Source organism: Elephas maximus, chromosome X, assembly GCF_024166365.1.
Source record: "Elephas maximus indicus isolate mEleMax1 chromosome X, mEleMax1 primary haplotype, whole genome shotgun sequence".
Lineage (NCBI taxonomy): Eukaryota > Metazoa > Chordata > Mammalia > Proboscidea > Elephantidae > Elephas > Elephas maximus.
In genome coordinates this window covers 99,646,166-99,669,687 of record NC_064846.1, presented here as the reverse complement: position 1 = coordinate 99,669,687, position 23,522 = coordinate 99,646,166, and the positions used below count along the sequence as shown (strand labels likewise).

The following is a 23,522-nucleotide window of genomic DNA, read 5'->3' as shown; positions in this document are numbered from 1 at the left end:
CCTTCATATGTCTTAGAATAACTAAAATAGAAAATAGTGACAATACCAAATGCTGGCAAGGATACAGAGAAACTGAATATCTCATACATTGCTGGTGGGGATGTAAAATAGCATAGCCACTCTAGAAAATAATCTATTAATTTCTTATAAAATTAAGCATGTGCTTACCATATGATATAGCAGTTGCACTCTTGGGCATTTATTCCAGAGAAATGAAAACTTATGTTCCCACAAAAACCTATGCATGAATGTTCATAGCAACTCTATTCATGATAGCCAAAAGTTGGAAATAACTCAAATGTACTTCAATGAGTGAATGGTTAAACTGTTGTGCATCCATACCATGGAGTGCTGCTCAGCAGTAAAAATGAATGAATTATTGATACGTGCAAAAACTGGATAGATCTCAAAGGAATTATGCTAAGTGAAAAGAAGACAATCTCAAACAGTTACATACTGTGTGATGCCATTTGTATAGCATTCTTGAAATAAAATTATTGGAGAGAACAGATAAGTGGTTTCTAGGAGTTAGGGATTGGCGGGGTGGTGAGGTGAGCTTATAAAGAGTAGCACAAGGGAGCTTTTGGAGATAGCCCTGTATCTTGATTGTAGTGATGGTTACATGAAATTATACGTGTGATCAAATTGCACAGAACAACACACACATACACATGAGTGCATGTAAAACTGGTGAAATGTGGATTATACCAATGTCAGTTTTCCAATTCTTATATTCTACTATACCAAACCAAAACCCATTGCCATCAATTTTACTATAGTTATGCAAAATGTTACTACTGAGGGAAGCTGGGAGAAGAGTACAAAGGACCTCCCTGTACATTTTTTGCAACTTCCGGCAAATCTATAATTATTTCAAAATTGCATTGATTAAGGGTAGGGTAATTGCACAGCTGATTGTTGCAATTGCTGTGAATAAGTTGTATACCTGTAAAAAGTTGAATTGGCAAAAGTTGTGTGATAGATACATTTACAACAGTGGGGGAAAAAAGAGTAGCTGCTGAGGCTGCTCGTATACAACCTAAAACCTCATGGGGTCTGGTTCCTTGTTTTGGAGGTTTAGGGTCATGGTTTCATGGACATCCCAGTTAATGTGGCCTAATAATGTGTTTAGTGCTTCTATCCTGCTTCCTAGTTTGTTGTCTAGTGCCTGGGGTCTTAAAAGCTTGAAAGTAGCTATCCAAGGCACAGCAATTGGTCTCTATTTGCCTGGAGCAACAGAGGAAGAAGGAAAGTCAGGAATAGGAGGAGGATGAACATGAACAACTGCCTCCTTTGCCATGAGACCAGAGAACTGGGTGGTGCCCAGCTACCATTACTGAACATCTTGATCAAAGATGTCATAGAAGAATCCTGATCAAAAGGGGGAAAATGCAGAAAGAATTTCAAATTATCATGAAATCCAGACTTCCTGGAGCAATGAAGGTTGGATGAACCCCTGAAACTATTGCCCTGAGATCATCTTTAAACCTGAAATATCCCCTGAAGTCTTCTTAAAACGAAACAATAATTTAGCTTAACTAATAAAAAACGTCTGCCTTGAGCATTATGCTCTTTTAATGACTATTTATATGGGATCAAATTGACAACAGCAACACGAATGATTAGACAGGAACTTTAGAGAGCAGTGAATTTATGTTAATGAGGTAGGGACAACTCAGAAAGGGAGGATGAGAATGGTTGCACAACTCAAAGAATGTAATCGATGTCACTGAATTGAACATGTAGAAACTGTTGAATTGGTGTACGTTTTGCTGTGTATATTCTCAACAACAACAAAAATATTTTTTTTAAAAGTTTCTTAAAAATGCACTAAAATGAAAAATATTTTTTTCTCTGTCCCCAAATTCCTAGTCCACATCTCTAGATAAAAAAACGCAGTGCCGTCGAGTTGATTCCGACTCATAGCGACCCTATAGGACAGAGTAGAACTGCCCCATAGAGTTTCCAAGGAGCGCCTGGCAGATTTGAACTGCCGGCCTCTTGGTCAGCAGCTGTAGCACTTAACCACTACGATACCAGAGTTTCCATCTCTAGTCTTTCTTTTTATACAAATGTAAGTATACTGTATACACTATTCTATTCTACCCTTTATTTTTTTTTTCACTTAATGATAGATATTGGAGATTGTTCCGTATCAGCATATAGAGATCTACCATGTTCTTTTTCGTGTCCATATACTGTATGGATATACCATTGTATTTATTATACCATCCTCTATTGATGAACATTTAGGTTGTTTCCAGACTTTTGCTTACCAACTAGGCTCCAGTGAACATTCTCAGTACGTGACATAATGAGGATTATGGATGACAATTATAATCTTATTTAAAGTTGAGCATCTAATTTGTTCCTATAATTGGTTCTGGTGGCACATTATTAAGTGAATCGTGATTCATACTAATACGTAGTTGCAAATCATAAAATGGGTTGTTAAAGAATGTTTATACTCTCAGGATTTTCTTCAGTTATTAAAGTAATCCAGGAGCTTGAATGAGGAATAGTAGGAAATTCAAATCCAAAGTTGGATCACTAACAATATCTGTTATAAGTTATATAATAAGTATAAATATCTAATAAGATACACCGAAAGCTTGCAGTAAGCCCCGAACCCATCTTTAATACCTTATCATTTTAACATGTTGACTTATATATTTACTTGGTGCTACATTACCGACTGGGGTGCGCTGATGAGTGCATAAATTGAGTAACTGCCTCTGAGCTTTTTCCAATGTTTAAGTACAAGTTCAATGTTATAGGGGTATACTTAGTTGCACAATTTTCCATGATCGAGCATGTGAATTGGAAAAAAGTCTAGTGTAAAGCCACAGCTCTACATTATACATTTGCAAGAGATTTCAAGCATATGTACAAATGACAGAGCTTTTTCAAAGACTGCAGAAAAATTAATTGGCCTTGCTGCATAAGATAATGTGTTGGTAGACTCCAGTGTTTTAAAATTTGGTATACAGCACATTGGACTGAACAGCTTAAATGCAGTTCTTCAAGTGGTTGGAATAATTTTTTAGAACAAAATTCAAATTACATTTGTAGAAACTCCGAAGTATCCCTTTGGTTCTGTACAGTAACCCTAAGGTTCTAAGGAATGTGATCTGAAAACCACTGTCCAACAGGATAAATACAAATAACTGAGCATGATAGATGAGGCCTTTTATGCTCTGTGCCTAGCTGTCCTCTGACCTTATTATCTTTCACTAATAACTTGCATTGTACTCATATTTAACTGCTCTTAGTTCTTAAGTGTATCAATTTGTCACACAAATTTTGTGCTTTGGCATATGCTATTTCCTCTGCCTGGAAATTTTGTTTCCTACCCTTCTCCTATTCAGTTTTCTCCTAGTCATCCTTCACAATTCAGCTCAAACTTCAATTCTTCTCGAAGCCTTCTTTACCTTCCCAGGTAAAGTTTACCACTCCCTCCTATGAGTACCCATTTGTAGTGTATATGTATATATATATCTTCCTATATTTGCAATTATTCATTTGTTTATGGATCTCTCTCTCCCTTTTAGATTATGAACTTCTTGAAAGTAGAGATTGTGACTTACTCGTCTTTGTATCTCTAATAACTAGCATATTGTATGTATTCAATAAATGTGCAATAAGCAAAGGACTTGGATTTGTGGGATGAGAAAAAAAGGAAGGGTCCAGAATGGCTCAGGTTTGCTTTTTATTTGGGTGACTGGTTAGATGGTTAGACAACGAAAAGGTACAGTGCTAGAGGTGGAGTAGGTTTGCACTGAAAGATGAATTCTGTCTTGTTCAATGTTTTTGTGCAATGCCACATGAGAATAGCCCACTGGAGGTATTCAGCAGGCAGTGAGAAATAATAGATTTGGACATCAGGAGCCCTTTCTGGTTTGGAGATGTATAGATTTAAGGAGTCATCAGTATATAGTATATAGGTATTTGTTAGAACTGTAGTCATGGATGAGATCACCCAGGGAGAGTGTATACAGTAAGAACAAAGCTTGAGACAGAACACCAAGAAAATACCAACATTTAATGAGTGGGTATAGAAAGAATATCCCATAGAGCAGGCTGAGAAGGATTGAGAATGGTGACACAGTAACTGCATGGCTCTGGAGGGGAGACTGGAGACTTCAAGAGCTATCTATATAGATTTTCTACCAACCCCTTCCCACCACCCCGCCCCTTTTCAGCCCCAAGTCTTTCCTCTTTCTGAGGTACCTGATGCCTCTAAGTGAGCTAATTAGCTCAACTTTAGAACCAAACTACCTATGTTTGAACCCTGACTCTGCCATTTATTACCTGTGTGACTGGGTAAGTTACCTAAATTCTTTGCCTCAACTTTCGTATTTGTCAAAACAGGGATAATCATGATGTCTATAGAATTATTGTGAGGATTAAATGAGTTAATATATGTAAAGTACCTAGAACAGTGCCTCGCTTATAGTAAACTCTATATAGACTTAGCTGTTATTATCACTATCATCATTATTGTCCCTCTCTAAAGGCACTTTAGGCTGAGGCTCCTTCCACCTTGCTAAGTTAGTTATCACTTCTCTACCTGTATTCTAAAAATATGTTGAAGCCTCCTACCTACTGATTCCTCTTCTCCTATGATCTGTGATCTTGCGGGTTAGTACTTTTTTTATTCCTTTGGTGGGGCCTTGGGGAGGGGAGAGAAGATAAATGCTGGTGGTCAGTCTCCTGTGTTTGAGTAGAATTTCCCATAGTGCTATATGTGTTATTTTTATATAGAAGTTTATTTGAATGCACATTCCTATGTACCTACCTTGATTTTTTATTGGAATTTGTGACTAGTTACAATTTTATTTTTGAAAGCCTCCTATCATTTTTGCCATTTGCCCTTTTGGACTTTCTGTCCCAGAATATTAACTATCTTTTTTTCCTGAATTTTGGAGACCCGTTTTCTAAAAATCTAGGGTACTCATGTCTGACCATGCCCCTTGGTCCCCTGCAACAAAATTCCTATCATTTTACTTCTATAATCAGTTCTTCCTTGTATGTCATATCGAAGACCAAAGTCACCATTTCTTTCTTCACTTACATTACCTTTTGGATGAAGAAATAGTCAGCAGAGTAGATCAGGAATTTATTAGGTGTGTTTCTTTCAGCCTCATGTGAGTTAGCAAATATCCAGATTATTCAAGTTTCTCTACCCAATGTAGATAGCCCATTACAGATCACATTTGATTTTTATCACAGTCTCATGAGGTAAGGTAGGTATTAATTACCCTGTTCTATGGATAAAGAAAGTATCAGTGGCTTGTCCAAGGTCACACACATTGGTAAGTGGCAGAGGCAGACTTTGAACTAAGATTCCTTGCCCTTCCACTCTATCCCCTTTCAGTGGTCGCCCCTGTAAGTTTTGTGATCCATTTCAGTAACAGATCACTCTCTTTCTCCCTGACCAGGCAGACCATATGTTTACTATAATATTACTTCTGTTTTTCACCCTAATGTATTTTGCCCTGCTATACACCTTAGGCTCATACTATTTTCTTCACATGTAGAGCAGGGTTTCTCAATTGTGACATTATTGACATTTTAGGTTGAATATTTCTTTGTTGGGCAGGGAGCTGTCCTGTGCATTGTAGGATTTTTAATAGCATCCTTGACCACTAACCCGCTAATGCCAGTTGCACACACCCCCCAGCAAATTGGGAGAACTAGAATGTGTCCAGATGTTGAGCCAAATGTCCCCTAGGAAGCAAAATTGCCTCCAGTTAAGAGCCACTGCATGTAGAGCCCCTTCATTCCTCTCCTACCTGGTTTTTCTCTCTTGTTACAAATATACTCTTCTAGTTCAATTGTAAAACCCACTGTAACATGCCTATATGATACTTGTGAAGCTATATGTTCCTTTTTAAGTTAAAATCTCTACTTTATTACTTATTTTTTGCTATAGTGAACAAACACCCAAAGCTATTGAGTAGTAGTCTTGATATCCTCTCTGCTTAATTCTTTCTCAATCTTAGAAAGAGAAGAAGAACTTCTGGTTTTATAATTTTATCTAGGCATTTTTCTCCTTAGCCCTCCTAATCAGAACTTAAGTCTCAATAAACAAGTTCATCCCGGTCTTTGTTATGTAATACCCCATTCTTTTACCACCACTATTTTTCATCGAGTCAATTCCAACTCACAGCGACTCCATGTATGTCAGAGTAGAACTGTACTCCCTAGGGTTTTCAGTGGCAGTGATCTTTTGGAAGTAGATCACCAGTCCTTTCTTCCAAGGTAGGTGCCTCTGGGTGGATTTGAACTCCCAACCTTTTGGTTAGTAGGAGAACACTTAACCATTTGCACCACCCAGGGTCTCTACTCTATCCCTAGTCAAGAACTTATGTTAGTGAAGCAACAGGAAATTAAATTCTGCTTTGTGATGATTTCTTTCTAGAGAGCCATTCATTTCCCTTTGCTCCTTTTTATTCCAAAGCCCCAACTCTCAGTTGGAGAAGAAAAAACCCTCTTGCCATGAGTTGAGGTCAACTCAACAGCAAATATTTTGTCCTTAAGTCTATGGTCCTGCTTAGATCGTAGAACTTATAGGTTCTTCCTAAGGGTCATCTGGAATTTTTTAAAATTCCTATATGAAACTATAGATGGAAAACTTACTCAGCAGGTTTGAAAAACCTCAGTCGTCTCTCCTTTACGTCACTAATGGGATATGGGCTGCTGGGCTATAAAGGGAAAGAAAAGAAAGTAATGGACAGACCAATACCATAGAAGTAAGTATTGGCAAGCAGGTTAGATAAATCTCAGCAGTTTCATCTTTACATGCTGGATAGGATAAATGTCCCTGCAAAATTTTTTTCCAATTGGCAATAAAAGGAAAAGAAAGGGATAGTTGCTTGAGGGAATTGTTTTATTTATTAGTGAAGGGAAAATAAATTAAGAATCTAAGAGAAAAGGGGGAAGATCAAAAGAGCCAGGGTCCCAGAGAAAATGGAGGGAGTAGAAACACGGGCAGAATCAGAAGGCAGAGCCTTGAAAATAAAGGTGAGTAGTTCCTCCTCTGAAACAAGGGGAAGGACAAGGGATTCAGTAACAGCAAAGGGAAGAATGTGAGGTGGGGAGAGAAAAGTTGAGGGAGTCCTTGTGTGTAACTCTGATCTGCATAAAATATTTGGTGAAATCACCTACTAATAAGATTAGTTAGTCAAGTAGGAATGAGAAAGAAAAAATTGCCAATTGACTGAATTCAGCCAAGGACAAATAAAATAAAAAAAATAGCATGTTTTATAATGGATCTAGTTCATTAGGAAAAAAAACAGACATATACAGTTGTCTTAACTTAGGTTGGGAATTGATATGGTGGAAATGGCAGAAGGCCATAAGGCCAGTTAATGCTTCAAAAAGCATAATGGAAATGATTGACCACAAAGTTCGGAATAGGTAGTTTAAGGCCCAGAAGAGGCTGATGTACTGGGAGTATTAGAAAATATCAGTAAATTGGTAGTTATAATGAAGGTGAAGAACAGGATCCATGAAAGAAATGGACAGATGGAAGGATGCAGCCAGGGGGAATTTTGCAGTTCAGCATCTTGTAGAAATAATTGTTTTTGGTTATAAGGGAGTCCACAGTATGAATGAGTAAAGTGTAGAATAGAGCGAACAATAATGATACCATTTATTGATCATTTAACTTTGTTTTATAGACAGTGTCTCATTTAATCCCCCACCACAACTCAATGAGATAGGTAGATTTGCTTCATTTTATAGAGGAACTTGCCCAAGATCATGTAGTCAGTCAGTGACAGAGCCAGGATTGGAATGTCTGTCAGGCACCAAAGTCCCGTGTACTTAACCATTACACTATATTGCCTTTCCACAGTAAACATTAATAATGGGAAGTCAGGTGCTCTTAGTCATCTAGTGCTGCTGTAACAGAAATACCAAAAGTGGATGGCTTCAACAAACAGAAGTTTATTTTCTCACAGTCTTTTTCTAGTAGGCTAGAAGTCCAAATTCAGGGCATCCACTCCAGTGGAAGGCTTCCTCTCTCTGTTGGCTCTGGAAGAAGGCCCTTGTCATCAGTCTTCTCCTGGACTAGGAGCTTCTCCATGCAGGAACCCTGGGTCCAAAGGATGCACTCTGCTTCTGGCACTGCTTTCTTGTTGGTATGAGGTCCCCATCCCAAGTTTCAGGATCCCATTTCTTCCCAATCAATGCCCTCACTTTAACTTCAGACACCTCTTGAGGTTGGCAATTGAGTTGGCGTTGTAATTTACCCACCCTTACAATAAGACTTTGGGTTTGGTTTTCAGCATTATCAGCTCTGTTACTACAAGAAATAAGACTTTCTTTCAAGGCACAAGTGGAAACTTTGAGGTCATTTATGCAGCACTTGAGCTTTGACTCTGAAGCCCTGAGTGCAGCTATTTCTTTCACCAGGTTGTCTAGAGAAAGTAGGACCGACCAACCAGCTTCCTTATACTTCTCATTCTGACAAAAGTGTAGAAAGATATCACACACCCATTCACCCAGAGCCTCGCCTTTTACCAATACCTGATCTGTTGGTGGTGGTATTTTGTGTACTTGCATCACCACCTCACATCGTGGATTAGCAGTGCCTTCCTCACTGCTGGAAGCAGAGTCATCAACATCTTTAAGACTAACCAGACTTGAGAATCAATTTAGAAAATGCATCCTTACAATTTTGTTTCTCTAGACCCCACTCCTGGTACCAAACATCTTAGGCTGGTAGAGAAGCAAAACCAGTAAAGCATATAAATAAGTATATATAGAGAGAGGTTTATATTAAGGAAATGGCTTACACTGTTGTAGAGGCTGTAATGTCCCAAGTCTGTGGGTCAAGGTAGAGGCTTCTCCTGATTCACGTAGGGGCTGGCAAACCAAGATCAGCAGGTCAGAGAGCAGAGCTTTTTGCCTGCACTGGATCCTGCAGCTGGCTTCTGTTTGTCTGACCTCTGGTTTTTGGGACTTGAGCTAGCAGCTTACCTGCAGTCTTGACTACTGATCTTGGGATTCATCGATCTTCACAGCCTGTAAGCAAGACCCCTGCTCTCAGACCTGCCAATTTTGGGTTTGCCACCCCGCAAGGCTACATGATTCAGGAGAACCCTCTATCTTGACCTATGGACCTGGAATATTCCAGCCTCTACAACCAAGTGAGCCATTTCCTTGATATAAATATGTATATATTTATACGCTTTACTAGTTTTGTTTCTCTAGAGAACCCAGCCTAAGACAGGTGCTTTAGAGGGGACCTTAGATTATTACAATGTTTAAAAAGTAAGCTTCAAAATAAAGCAAATTTCAAAATAATTTTTACCCTTTTTTAAAGCAACCAGAGGGAAAGTATTTCAGTGTGGTATAACAGAAAGATAGGTCTTGATGACTGAAATTCTGAGAATCTCAGTCCCACCACTTATTAGCTATTTGACCTTAGGCAAGTCATTTAACCCCTGAGCTATTTTCCTTATGTGTAAAATGAGAATGACAATAAAAATAATAAAAATAGGTGTTCATCCAATTTCACATTAATTTAAGGATGAAGTATGATAATGGGTATAAAAAAACCAAACCAACCCGTTGTTGTTGAGTCGATTCCAACTCATAGCGACCCTATAGGACAGAGTAGAACTGCCCCCATAATGTTTTCAGGGAGTGGCTGGCGGATTGGAACTGATGACCTTTTGGTTAGCAGTTAAGCTCTTAACCATGTGCCACCAGGGCTCTGATAATAGGTATAGAAATTAAATACCTATACATATGGTTGTTGTTATAGTGATAGTTATTTGTCTGCTTTGTTTCCATGAAAAAAGAGTAAGAAGTACCAAAAGACTCAATTGTGTATATCCAACATTTGGACCTTTGAACTTAAAGAGGCACTTTCTGAAAAGTGAAAAGGATTAAGAAATTTCTTGAAGATTGATGACTTCAAGTTTCCATGGGGTCTTTTTCTTTTCTCTTTTTCAGGATCAATGTAGGTATATGCTAGATACTTTACCAAGCAATTTAAATTTTGTTTTCTGCTGTTAGGTATCAATATCAACCGAGGCCTCCTGTGCTTGGGAAATGTAATCAGTGCTCTTGGAGATGACAAAAAGGGTGGCTTTGTGCCCTACAGAGATTCCAAGTTAACTCGATTGCTTCAAGGTAAGCCCAAAGTACCTCTAAAAATAAGAGAGTGATAGCACTGACAAATCAAAGAGGGAACAGGTAAAAAGCCAGATATTTGGACTATCATATACACAGCTATCTAGTTGATAAATAGGAGAGAGCTGTTGGCAGCCAGGTGTCTTCCCATATGGCTTTGAGTGCCAAGAAACCTGTAGTGTGTCACCTGTGTTTAGTACTTTGCACCTGGAAATAAACTTGGTTACTATTTCTTTAATTATTAGTAATGCTAAGCAGAATACCCTGGGGAGTTGAAATTCACCTAGAGGGGGCATGGTAAGAATGTTTAATTCCAATAGTGGCTCCTAATTTATTTGGGCCAGGCCCTTGTTGTTTTAACCTGATTAACTGCCAAAATCACACTGTCTCTCGAGAATGGGGACAAGATTCTAAACTATATCATTTTACACATCAGACAGCTTAGTGTTTTTATATTGATGCAATAAAAAATTTGTAGATATTTAAGTTTTTTCTTGTAACTCTGAGTTTGAAGTAGCCAACCCAAATAGATGCTTTGCTTGCATCCTGCTTGTTAATTTTAATTCCTTCCACTGTTTTTTTTTTCAGATTCTCTCGGAGGTAATAGCCATACCCTTATGATAGCCTGTGTGAGTCCAGCTGACTCCAACCTAGAGGAAACATTAAATACCCTTCGGTATGCTGACAGAGCAAGAAAAATCAAGAACAAACCTGTTATTAATATTGATCCCCAGACAGCTGAACTTAATCATCTGAAGCAACAGGTATAAGGGACTTAAAATTTTGATGGGAAAAATTACAAATACATGAGTGGAGCGGTAGAGCTTCTATTTCTCAGTTTCTCCTCTATCAGAAGTTTAGAGTTGTTGGTTAAGCATTATGTTAGTTTGGGAACATCTTAAAGTAACTCCCATTAACATGGTTGTTGTCCATTTGAGATTAGGGGGTGGCACTGGAAATTTTACTGATAAAGAACTGAGTGGTGAGAGATGAGGCAAGAGAGATAGGCAGCAGCCATATCCTGAAGGACCTTATGTACCTTAATACAGAATGTGGAATTTAACCTGAAAGCTATGGGGAGCCATTGAAGAGTTTTAAGTAAGAAAGTTCCATGATGAAATGTGTGTTTTAGGGAGATATCTCTAACAAGTGTCAAGAAACTGGATTAGAGGTAGGATGACTAGAAGTAGGAAAATAAATCAGGGTGTTAAAATGACCCAGGTGAAAACTGTGGCCTGAATTAAAGACAGTAAACAATAGAGATGGAGAGAAGGGAACAAATTAGAAAAAAACAATAAGGAAGTAGCATGCATAGGGCTTCCTATTAAAAAACCCATTGCTGTTGAGTCAATTCCAACTTACAATGACCGTATAGGACAGAGGAATGTCCCATAGGGTTTCCAAGGGTGTAATCTTTATGGAAGCAGACTGCCACATCTTTCTCCCGTGAAACAGCTAGTGGGTTCGAACTACCAACCTTTCAGTTAGCAGCTGAGTGCTTAACCACTGTGCCACCAAAGTTCCTTGTATAGAGCTTACCTTGGTTACAAATTTGATGTGGGAAGAGGGTGCGGGCAGGAAATCAAGCTTAAATTCCAAGTTTCTCCTTTGGACAACTTAGTAAATGGTAGTGCCAATCATTGAGTCAGGGAATACAGGAGAAAAAACAGAGTTAGAGAAAAAAAAAATGATGAATTCAGTTTTGGGCGTTTTGAATTTTAAGGGCTTAAGGGATATCTAAGTAGTAAAAAAAAAAATTTTTGTTTTAAGTAGTAATGTTCTAAATGTAGCTTGCTATATGGATCTAATGTAGAGAGGTCTGAGCTGAAGATACAGGTTTGGGAGTCATGAACATTTAGATGATATCTGAAGTTATGGGATGGATGAGATCAAAGAGTGCCTGGCACATTAAAGGCACTGACTAAATATTTGTTGAATGAATGAATGGCAAGAAGGGCAGAACGCCAAAGGCAGAACTCTGGGGAACATCAACATTTGAGGAACAAGAAAGGAAGAGAAGATAACAGGAGAGACTAAGAAGGAAGAAAACCAGTGGTGTCATGGAAGCCCAGGGAAGAAGTTTCAAGGAGGGCAGTCAAAATATAAATTTACGAAGAAGTGTAAAGTAAGATAATGATTGAAAAGTATCCATTGATTTGTATCAACAAGGTGATCTTGATGAGAATAGTTTCAGTGAAATGATTAAGAGCAGAAGGCAGATTGCTGTGGGGTGAAGAGTGAAAGATGGTAGGTGAAGAAGTGGAGTCAGTTGATAGGCTATTCTTTCAAGAAGGCAGTAGCTAGGTAGAGATCCAGGGTCAAGGGATGTTGGTTTGTTTTTAAAATAATGGCGGAGACTTAAACAACTGGAAGAACCAGTTTGGAGAGACAGAAACTGAGAACAGGTGATATTGATAAAGGGTGGTTTCTAAGTAGTTGAGATCTGGAGCATGGAGCAGGGTGGGATTTGCTTTAGACTATAACAAAAGAGGGAAGGACAGGAAGTATGTGGAGACATCTAGAGGGAGGAGGAGAAGGGAAATTGAGGTATTTTCAGCCTGATGACCTTCATCTTCTCAGTAAAGTAGGAGGCAAGGTCGTCTTCTAAGAGTGAGCAGGTGTATAATAGGGTAGAGGGCTTGAGGAAACTACAAAACCAAAACCCATTGCCCTCCAGTCAATTCTGACTCATAGTGACCCTATAGGACAAAGTAGAACTACCCTGTAGGGTTTCCAAGGAGCAGCTGGTGGATTTGAACTGCCGACCTTTTGGTTAGCAGGCAAGCTCGTAACCACTGCACCACCAGGGCTCCTGAGGAGACTACAGAAGGCTTTGAAATCACTTTTAGCAGGAATGGAAGAAGTAGCTGACTAGAAACATGAGTTTGTATTAGTATCAATTTGACTGGCTTTGCAACAGCTCAGTAGCCCTAGTAAAGGAGCTGGAAGTCAGGCAGTTGCATTGATCCAGGCTTGTGCGGTCAAGTTTTCTTACCTTCCAGGGTGTGGTACTCTTTCCACTGGAAATCTAGTGTTTCCCAACTCTCAAGTGCTCACTCCCTCCCTGGCTTTCATCCTCAGTGATAACAGTTATTATTCAGTTCATCTGTTTTCTTCCTTCCCCTTCTCCTTCACTCCTAGGGGTCGCTGTTGAGAATATAAATAATTTACCTGCCCACAGTATCATTTGAGTTATAAAACACCATACTCAGTTCCGTCCTATTTTCTTTCAAGTTTATTCCTTTTGGCAAAAAAGCTCTTCTTTTTACTCATTCATTCATCCATTCCAACAGATATTTATTGAGTACTGTTTTGTGCTAGGTACTGTGCTACTGTGCTAGGGATACATAGTTGAGCAAAGCAGACACAATTCTGCCTTCATGGAATATATTGCCTAGTGGGAGAGACAAATGCTAAATATGTAATCACACCAATATATAAATATAAACTGGGATAGTGCTATAAAGGAAAAGAACAGAATGCTATGAAAGTATGAAATAGGGTTTTCTGTTATATGTCTAGTCTGGGAAGGCTTCCTGGAGGCAGCAATATTTGAGGAAGAGGGTTCCAAGGAGAAAAGAAACAGCACGTCCAGCAAGATATAGTGGTCAAGAGCATTGGCACTACAGCCAGACTGCCTGAGTTCAAATCCTGGCTCTATAACTGTAGGGTAAAGTATTTCACTTCACTCGAAGTAATTTAGTCTTTGCCCTTGCTTCCTGAGCAATAACTATAAACCCTTGGAATTTCTTGAGTAATTGAGGTAGTTTTCTTATCTAAGGCCTCCAGACCACACCTGAGGGTTTGTGCCAAGGAGTAGGGGCTGGCCTGGCTGTAATCCAATCAATCATGCCTCTACAATGAGGCTTCAATAAAAAAAAGCTCCATGGGCTTCCTGGTTGGTGAAAGACATCAATGCATGTGGTGGAGGATAGCATGTCCCTTTATGGGACATGGAAGCTTCATGTTGGGAACCCTCCCAGTTCTCATTCTGTGCATCTCTTCATTTGCTGTAATAGAACTGTAATAAAACCTTTTTGCTGTAATAAAACTGAATCATAAGTATAGCACTTTCTATGAGTTCTGTGTGTCATTCAGCAAATTATTGAACCCAAGGGAGTAGTGGGGAGCCAGCAGGTCAGAAATGGGGATGAGAGGGTAGGCTGAGAACCCCTGAGCTTATGGCTGGTATCTGAGGGTATAGAGGGAACCCTCAAATTTATAGCCAATCCCTAGAGAAGGACATCATACTTGATAAAGTAGAAGGTCAGTGAAAAACAAGACCTTTAACAAGATAGATTGACACAGTGGCTGCAATAATAGACTCAAACATAGCAACAATTGTGAGGATGATATAGGGCTGGGCAACATTTCCTTCTGCTATACATAAGGTTGCTATGAGTTGAAACCAATTCAACAGCACCTAACAATAACAATAACAAGTGACAAGTAAGATGGGGGAGGGGGCGAGGGGACTCCGGAGCTTACGGCTGGCACTGAAGAGGTAATGGGAAAACTCTGAATTTATAGTGAGCAGGTAAGAAGTGAGGGAAACCCTGAGGACTCCCAAGATTGTAGCTGGCATCTGAAGTCTTAGGCTGCCTTGGCAGTCTGGAGGACAATGTCCTTTAACTTGTGAGATCTGACCTAACTCCAGGTGGTTAGGGTTAGAAGAAGTGCTGCATGGGCAGCTGGTATCAGAGCAAAAGTGGGAGAAGTGAAAAGTGGGGATTTCGATTTATGTTGATTATTATCTTCATAGTTGGTGTCAAAAAAAAGTGGACTTGATATTTATCCAGTCAATAACTCACTTGCTGTGTACCTTGGGCAAGTTCTCTGTGCTTTCCATAGTATTTAGATTTCATAGGCATCAAGTAAAATGACCCTACTGCGAATTGTGGTAATTTAGCTGTAAAAGAATACCTTTTGATTGAATAGCTGATAATTTTTCTTTGCTTCTTCCAGGTACAACAGCTGCAGGTCTTGTTGCTGCAAGCCCATGGAGGTACCTTGCCTGGATCTATCAAGTAAGAGTCATAGACTAATTTTTTTTTAATTTATTTTTTTTTATTAACGTTTATTGAGCTTCAAGTGAACGTTTACAAATCAAGTCAGTCTGTCACATATAAGTTTATATACATCTTACTCCGTACTCCCACTTGCTCTCCCCCTAATGAGTCAGCCCTTCCAGTCTCTCCTTTCATGACAATTTTGCCAGCTTCCCACTCTCTCTACCCTCCCATCCCCCCTCCAGACAGGAGATGCCAACACAGTCTCAAGTGTCCACCTGATATAATTAGCTCACTCTTCATCAGCATCTCTCTCCTACCCACTGTCCAGTCCCTTTCATGTCTGATGAGTTGTCTTCGGGGATGGTTCCTGTCCTGTGCCAACAGAAGGTTTGGGGACCATGACCGCCAGGATTCCTCTAGTCTCAGTCAGACCATTAAGTCTGGTCTTTTTATGAGAATTTGGGGTCTGCATCCCACTGATCTCCTGCTCCCTCAGGGGTTCTCTGTTGTGCTCCCTGTCAGGGCAGTCATCGATTGTGGCCGGGCACCAACTAGTTCTTCTGGTCTCAGGATGATGTAGGTCTCTGGTTCATGTGGCCCTTTCTGCCTCTTGGGCTCTTAGTTGTCGTGTGACCTTGGTGTTCTTCATTCTCCTTTGATCCAGGTGGGTTGAGACCAATTGATGCATCTTAGATGGCCGCTTGTTAGAGTTTAAGACCCCAGATGCCACATTTCAAAGTGGGATGCAGAATGTTTTCATAATAGAATTATTTTGCCAATTGACTTAGAAGTCCCCTTAAACCATGTTCCTCAGACCCCCGCCCTTGCTCCGCTGACCTTTGAAGCATTCATTTTATCCCGGAAACTTCTTTGCTTTTGGTCCAGTCCAATTGAGCTGACCTTCCATGTATTGAGTGTTGTCCTTCCCTTCACCTAAAGCAGTTCTTATCTACTAATTAATCAGTGAAAAACCCTCTCCCTCCCTCCCCCTCCTCGTAACCACAAAAGTATGTGTTCTTCTCAGTTTATACTATTTCTCAAGATCTTATAATAGTGGTCTTATACAATATTTGTCCTTTTGCCTCTGACTCATTTCGCTCAGCATAATGCCTTCCAGCTTCCTCCATGTTATGAAATGTTTCAGAGATTCGTCACTGTTCTTTATCGATGCGTAGTATTCCATTGTGTGAATATACCACAATTTATTTACCCATTCATCCGTTGATGGACACCTTGGTTTTTTCCAGCTTTTTGCTATTGTAAACAGAGCTGCAATAAACATGGGTGTGCATATATCTGTTTGTGTGAAGGCTCTTGTATCTCTAGGGTATATTCCGAGGAGTGGGATTTCTGGGTTGTATGGTAGTTCTATTTCTAACTGTTTAAGATAATGCCAGATAGATTTCCAAAGTGGTTGTACCATTTGACATTCCCACCAGCAGTGTATAAGAGTTCCAATCTCTCTGCAGCCTCTCCAACATTTATTATTTTGTGTTTTTTGGATTAATGCCAGCCTTGTTGGAGTGAGATGGAATCTCATCGTGGTTTTAATTTGCATTTCTCTAATGGCTAATGATCGAGAGCATTTTCTCATGTATCTGCTAGCTGCCTGAATATCTTCTTTAGTGAAGTGTGTGTTCATATCCTTTGCCCACTTCTTGATTGGGTTGTTTGTCTTTTTGTGGTTGAGTTTTGACAGAATCATATAGATTTTAGAGATCAGGCGCTGGTCGGAGACGTCATAGCTGAAAATTCTTTCCCAGTCTGTAGGTGGTCTTTTTAAAGAGTCATAGACTAATTTTAAATGTATATTTTATTTGTTGTTACTAGGTGCCATCAAGTCAGTTCCTGCTCATAGCAACCCTATGTACAACAGAACAAAACACTGCCAAGTCCTGCGCCATCTTCACTATCTTGTTATGCTTGAGCCCATTGTTGCAGGCACTGTGTCAATCCATCTTGTCCAGGTCCTTTAGGCTCCATTCTCCTAGTCCATCAGAGTGGTGACTCCACCCTTGGAAACACCAGAGGCCATGGCTCCAAACTTTGAAGGCCCTGAGATCATGGCCATACCTTATGAGACTGAGACAGCTTGGTTTCTTGTCTCTTCAGCTTCTGTTTCCTGGTTTCTTGGCCTCTCGGCTCTTGGGCCTTATGCCTGCAGCTGCCCTGCTGGGGCAAATGTTCCAAAGCTCAGTAGCTCCACTGATAAGTGCCTGGAGACACCCCACTCCATCAAGAAGCCCCCTGCTTACCAGCGCCCAGCTCTCTCACTCCGTGAGTCAGCAAGCCTAGCTCCACCGATAAGTGCCCAGAGATACCCTACTCTGCCAGGAAGCCTCCAGTGCACATGCACTCAGCTCTTGCTCCATGGGTCAGCTCCAGTGCCATCTCGGGCTAGTCTCCTGGTTCTGCTGCTGCTGCTTCTCTATCCACTCAGTTTCAAAACCGCTTTCACATTTTAGGTATCTGTTAGATCAACACCCCACTCTCGGTACCAAATTCTTAGTCATCTAGTGCTGCTATAACAGAAATACCACAAGTGGATGGCTTTAACAAAGAAAAGTTTATTCTCTCACAGTCCGGTAGGCTGGAAGTCCAAATTCAGAGCACCGGCTCCAGAGAAGTCTTTCTCTCTCTATCGGCTCTGGAGCAAGGTCCTTGTCATTGGCCTTACCTTGGTCTGGGAGCATCTCAGGTCTGAAGGATGTGTACTGCTCCTGATGCTGCTTTCTCGGTGGTTTGAGGTCCCCCCCCCCCCCCCCCCCCCGTCTCTGCTAGCTTCTCTTTCCTTTTATCTCTTGAGAGATAAAAGCTGGTGCAGGCCACACCCAGGGAAACTCCCTTTACATTGGATCAGGAATGTGAGCTGGTAAGGGTGTTACAATCCCACCCTAATCCTCTTTAGCATAAAATTACAATCACAAAATGGAGGACCACCACAAAATACTGGGAATCATGGCCTAACCAAGTTGATACACACAGTTTTTGGGGGACGTAATTCAATCCACGACCCCCTCTAACCTTACCAAGCATGATATCCTTCTCCAGGGACTGATCCCTCCTGATAACATGTCCAAAGTTTGTGAGATGAAGTCTTGCTGTCCTTGCTTCTAAGGAGCACTGTGGCTGTACTTCCAAGACAGATTTTTTCGTTCTTCTGGCAGTCCATGGTATATTCAATATTCTTCATCAACACCATAATTCAAAGGCATCAATTCTTCAGTCTTCTTTATTCCTTGTCCAGCTTTCATATGCTTATGAGACGATCAAAAACACCATGGCTTTGGGTCAGATCCACCTTAGTCCTTAAAGTGAAACCTTTGCTTTTTAACACTTTAAAGAGGTCTTTTGTAGCAGATTTGCACCGTGCAATGCTTTGTTTGATTTCTTGACTGCTTCTTCCATGAGCGTTGATTGTGGATCCAAGTAAAATGAAATCCTTGGCAACTTCAGTTTTTTTCCATTTATTATGATGTTGCTTATTGGTCCAGTTGTGAGGATTTTTGTCTTCTTTAAGTTGAAGTGTAACCCATACTGAAAGCTGTAGTCTTTGATCTTCGTCAATATGTGCTTCAGGTCCTCTTCACTTTCAGCAAGCAAGGTTGTGTCATCTACATATCGCAGGTTGTTAATGAGTCTTCCTCCAACCCTGATGCTGCATTTTTCTTCATATAGTTCAGCTTCTTAGATTATTTGCTCACATGCAGTTTGAATAAGTGTGGTGAAAGGTACAACCCTGATGTACACCTTTCCTCATTTTAAACCATGCAGTATCCCCTTGTTCTGTTTGAATGACTGCCTCTTGGTCTATGTACATGTTCCTCATGAGCACAATTAAGTGTTCTGAAATTCCCAGTCTTCATAATTTTATCCATAATTTGTTATGATCCACACAGTCTTTCTTGGCATAGACAAGTGCGTGCTTCCAGTGCTACATCCATTTGTTGAGATGTCTCAATTGGTATTCCGTCAGTTGCTGGAGCCTAGTTTTCACCAATGCCTTCAGTGCAGCTTGGACTTCTTCCTTCATTACCATCAGTTCTTGACCATGTGCTACCTCCTGAAATGGTTGAACATCAACCAATTCATTTTGGTACGACTATTTCTTCCAATAGTTATTTTTACCTAATATACTGAAGTTTCTCGTAGCACTTGGTGTCAAGGTAGAGATCTTAGCAAATTCTCCGACTCTTTAGGACTTTAGCTGGTTATCTTTAAGGCAGCCCGGTGTAATGGGAAGTGATGCAGAAGAGATTCTGGCCTCAGACATTTGATTGGAATGCTGTGAGGAAGAGCTATTTCTTCTTCCCCACTTATTTGATTGTTTACTTTTATCTGTATAGACTCATGGATATTTCTTTTATTCTGTGGGTTAACATCCAATACTATCATTATTTATTTTGTTGATTAAATGATCCTTGCTTGGTCCATTAGGAGCTCCTTCAGGTTGGCTCTTACGTTTTTTTGACAAGCCCTCATTTTTCTTGAGCATTTCCACAGATGTTCCACACCCATCTCGTATTTTCCCTGCCTCAGTCCTGGAATCGACCATATCTCCAAGGAGCTCTAGTTTCTTTTATTGCAGAATGTGTTTAGAAACCAAAATCTGGGCACTAAGTATGCTCATTATTACGGGGGTATCACTGCTTCTAGGCCCTGGCAGCAGAGAGAGCTAGGAGACATATGTTTGTATACTAACCTACACATACATACATATCTATATTTTTTATCTATCTGTGTGTGTGTATACACACACACACATATATAAACTATCAGTTTATTCTGATACCAGTCCAACGCTACAGGGTTCAAGTTCATTTTAGCCCTCCTCTTCTTGTTTATAACTTCTTTCTCCAACAGTGAGAAACTTTTTTCTCCACTAGTGAGAAAATCTGCTCTCATTATCTGCAATCTATTATTTGTTCAACTCTAGTATGTACATAGGGTAGTTTCAGAATTGCTAGCCCACATCCCTATGAGAAACACTTTTATGAACCAGATTATAGCATTTGTGTACAGTTCTTTTTGTCTTTACTCTTATTCAGTCAAGGTATTGTTTCCCACAGTTACTGTTTATATTCCGTTTTAGATCCCTCCTACATCTTGGTTGAGTAGAAAGAAAGGTAGAATGACAACAGGGTAGCAGGGATGAAAAGGGAGTAACACTTCTCTCGGTATCTCTCTGACTCTTAGATCCAACATAATTTTTCACATACCCTTCACATACCCAAAAAATAAACAAGTAAAACATTTCATATAAATGGTGTCATACAGTGTGTAGTCTTGTTTGTGCGACTTCTTTTACTTATAATGTTTTTGAGATTCATCCACGTTGTAACATGTATCAGTATTTTACTCCTTTTTATTGCCGAAAAATATTCCATTATTTGCATATAACACATTTTGTCTATCCATTTACCAGTTGATGGACTTTTGGGTTGTTTATACTTTACGCTGTCATGAATAATGCCATTGTAAGTATTCACATGCAAGGTTTTATATGGATATATATTTTCATTTCTCTTGGGTAGATACCTAGGAGTGGAATTGTTGGGTCATGTGTTTCTTTTTAAAAAAATTGACAAACGTTGTTTTCCAAGGTGGCTGTACTGTTTACTTTCTCGCCATGCTTCTGGATTTTGATTCACACTTAGAAAGCCTTTTACTACACTAAGGTTAAAGAGGAATTAACCTATGTTTTGTTCTAGGACTTATATGGTTTTATTTTTAAAATTTCATTAATACTTCAGTTTTCCACTGAGAATTTATTCTTGTATTTGATGTGAACCTACTTTCTTTTAATATCCTCATTTTCAATAACTTATTTTTTTCTAATTATAGAAGTGATGTATTGCTTCTTGTAGTACATTTAGAAAAGTTACGAAGAATAAAACTAAAATTACCATAATTCCATCACACAGAGATGACTACCCTTGTCTTTCTAGTTTTCCCCTTTTGGGTAATTTAATTTGCGTTCTCTAATAAGAGTGTTGAATAAAGAAACTGAGGAAAGCCAGGGTCCCTTAGTGATATAAAGGCCTAATCTCAGTATACTTATTTGGGAAGCAGTCGACCCATCTTCCTTCCTTTGAATTTAGCACAGACCTGTTTCATGTAACACAAGACTAATGGGAATCACAAGACTAATGAAAACCATTCCAAACTTCCATCTACCTATACAATAGGAAATAGTTTCTGCCACAGGCCGTTGCCATCTAGTCATTTCTGACTGATAGTGACCCTATAGGACAGAGTAGAACTGTCCCATGGGATAGGTTCTAAGGAGCAGCTGGTGAATCTAAACAACTGACCTCAGTAGTTCAATGAATTACAGAGAAATAAAGATGCAACTCCTTTTCTCAAAAATGTATGTTTATATTTTTAGAGATATGTCTTAAGGCTTTTTTTTTAAATGTGCATTTTATATATAGAAACCCTGGTGGCATAGTGGTTAAGTGCTATGGCTGCTAACCAAAGGGTCGGCAGTTCGAATCTGCCAGGTGCTCCTTGGAAACTCTATGGGGCAGTTCTACTCTGTCCTGTCGGGTTGCTATGAGTCGGAATCGACATGACGGCACTGGGTTTGGTTTGGGTTTTCGGTATTTTATATATACGAGTATTACTGCTTTTTGTCTCTGGATCATGTTCTTTTGTTTTTATACATGTGTCATTGAAGTTTTTGTGTTGATTTTTTGCTCGTGTTTCAATTTGCACATGTTTAAACAGCATGTGGAAGAGAAAGCATTGACTTTTCATTACATTTTTGGTCTGATCTTTGCCTGTCCCTAGTCCTGTTTTCTGCTTTACTTTTTTTTTTTCTGCTTTACTCTAAAAGCCTTCCCCCATCATATGGCTGACCCATTTCCTGTTGTGGTCCCATACAGCTTTTTGATATCTTGCCACCAACTCTTTTTTTTTTCTTACTACCACAGCTTTTATATCTCGCATTCTCTACATTCCTATAATACCTATGTCTGAAGTCAGCATAGCAGTTATGAGCATGGAATCCCAGCTTCACCACCAGCCACTAGATGTGTGACTTTGGGTTATTTAACCTCTTTGTGCCTCAGTTTTCTCAACTGGAAAATGGGGATGATCGTGTGACCTACCTCATAGAGCTGTTGTGATAAATACATTTAATACATGTAAAACATTTAGAATGGAACATGGTACATAATAAGTGCTATACAAATGTTAGCTATTATTATTAGTTGTAAAGGTACTTAAATGTTCAAAGATTAGCCTCAAATTGCAATGAATAGCCTACTCCTAAGTGTCAAAATTTCCTCGGAAAAACCAGCAACTGACTTAAATGATTCCTGCATTTAGAGGAACCCTGTACATTTTCAGGGGGAAAAAATCCTTAGTTAAAAGAATCATTACTTTGGAACTTGTCAACTTGTCAGCTTATCCACAACATGAATGATGCATTGAAGTTTTCAGTTTAATAAGAACAAGGAAATCAGGAAACAGAGCAATCTAAAATAACACTAAATTTTACCAGTGAGTTATTTATTTATTTTTTATTGTGCTTTAAGTGAAAGCTTACAAACCAAGTCAGTCTCTCATACAAAAACTTATATACACCTTGCTATATACTCCTAGTTGCTCTCCCTCTAATGAGACAGCACGCTCCTTCCCTCCTCTATATTTTCATGTCCATTCGGCCAGCTTCTGCCCCCCTCTGCCCACTCATCTCTTCTCCAGACAGGAGCTGTCCATATAGTCTCATGTGTCTACTTGATCCAAGGAGCTCACTCTTCACTAGTATCGTTTTCTATCCCATAGTCCAGTCCAATCCCTGTCTGAAGAGTAGGCTTTGGGAATGGTTCCTGTCTTGGGCTAACAGAAGGTCTGGGGACCATGACCTCTGGGGTCCTTCTAGTCTCAGTTGGACCATTAAGTCTAGTCTTTTTACCAGAATTTGGGGTCTGCATCCCACTGCTGTCCTTCTCCCTCTGGGGTTCTCTGTTGTGTTCCCTGTCAGGGCAGTCATCGGTTGTAGCCGGGCACCATCTCGTTCTTCTGGTCTCAGGGTGATGTAGTCTCTGGTTTATGTGGCCCTTTCTGTCTCTTGGGCTCATAATTACCTTGTGTCTTTGGTATTCTTCATTCTCCTTTGCTCCAGGCGGGTTGAGACCAACTGATGCATCTTAGATGGCTGCTGGCTAGCGTTTAAGACCCCAGACGCCACTCTTCAAAGTGGGATGCAGAATGTTTTCTTAATAGATTTTATTATGCCAATTGACTTAGATGTTCCTTGAAGCCATGGTCCCCAGACCCCTGCCCCTGCTACACTGGCCTTCGAAGCATTCAGTTTATTCAGGAAACTTCTTTGCTTTTGGTTGAGTCCAATTG

At 39.8% G+C, this 23,522-nt stretch overlaps 1 protein-coding gene across 3 annotated transcripts in view; it reads left to right on the top strand.

The window, feature by feature from the left end:
• KIF4A (kinesin family member 4A) overlaps positions 1–23,522 on the top strand; it is a 197,009-nt gene that overhangs the window by 71,409 nt on the left and 102,078 nt on the right. For all 3 annotated transcript variants that reach the window (XM_049871659.1, XM_049871660.1, XM_049871661.1), the window contains exons 9-11: positions 10,033–10,149; positions 10,738–10,913; positions 15,115–15,176. In XM_049871659.1, the coding sequence (XP_049727616.1) occupies positions 10,033–10,149; positions 10,738–10,913; positions 15,115–15,176 (355 nt within the window). The remainder of the gene's footprint in view (positions 1–10,032; positions 10,150–10,737; positions 10,914–15,114; positions 15,177–23,522) is intronic.